An 815-nucleotide genomic window follows, 5' to 3' on the forward strand; every position below is an offset into this window, starting at 1 on the left:
TGAGCCAGAGCAGCAGCCGGGATGAGCACTTCGGGTGCAGACATGCCCGGGTTGGCTGAGGTGCAACAGGACGCAGATAGCGGGGCTGGCCATGTGCGGCAGGCGTGGCGCTTGGCGTGGCGTTCCTCGCTCCCCAAAACAGGTGATGCCCGTTGCCCCCTGTTTCCTCTGCCAGTGACCACCACCGCACCCAGGCCAGACACAAGCACACTCCGGAGCATGAGCACTGAGCGGTCGTCCTCCACAGGGACCCCGGGTGAGAAGGGCATGTCCCTGCGCGCTCAGGGCTCCTGTCCCCAGGGGAGTCCAGCTCTCCTCGGCAGCCTGCCTCTTTCCCAGCACAGTAGCTAAGCAACAGGTGGGCGGCTGTAGTATGAAGGCCGTGGCGCCACTGGCAGATGTCAGCGGTACAGCGGGAAGTGTCGTGGAGGGGGAGTTCTCTTCCTGGCAGTCTTGTGCCGTGACGCCCCGCCGTTGTCCCCCACTAGGATCGAGTATCTCTGAGGAAACAAGCAGCACGGCAACACCCGGGACAAGCACATCTATGGGCACAGGTACTGCCCAAGGCGGGGTGCGGCAAAATGCACGCGGGGCCAGTCCTCAGGAGGGGTTGGGTGCTGGAATCCCAGTGAGAGAAGGGCTCTCCTGGGCAGTGGGGACGCTTCCAAGCAGTTGGAAGTGAGGGCGCGTGGCCAGGCGGGCAGAAGACAGGCACGGGAGCCAGAGATCTAGGTTGTAGAGCACGGGGAGGGAGGAGTGGGGGACGCTCCCTAAAGGCAGGTTGGGACCACCTTGGCTCCCCACTGGGCTTGGCG

The 815-nt window shown here is 64.4% G+C and overlaps 1 protein-coding gene across 1 annotated transcript in view; it reads left to right on the forward strand.

Moving 5' to 3' along the window:
* The first annotated feature begins 581 nt into the window (after nt 1-581).
* The window catches only part of LOC102020687 (apomucin-like), a 30,761-nt gene continuing 30,527 nt past the window's right edge, over nt 582-815 (forward strand). Inside the window, exon 1 of the mRNA XM_005406705.1 lies at nt 582-609. Coding sequence (XP_005406762.1) covers nt 582-609 — 28 coding nt within the window. The remainder of the gene's footprint in view (nt 610-815) is intronic.

This window comes from Chinchilla lanigera, unplaced genomic scaffold (assembly GCF_000276665.1).
Source record: "Chinchilla lanigera isolate Chin_1 unplaced genomic scaffold, ChiLan1.0 scaffold00099, whole genome shotgun sequence".
NCBI lineage: Eukaryota > Metazoa > Chordata > Mammalia > Rodentia > Chinchillidae > Chinchilla > Chinchilla lanigera.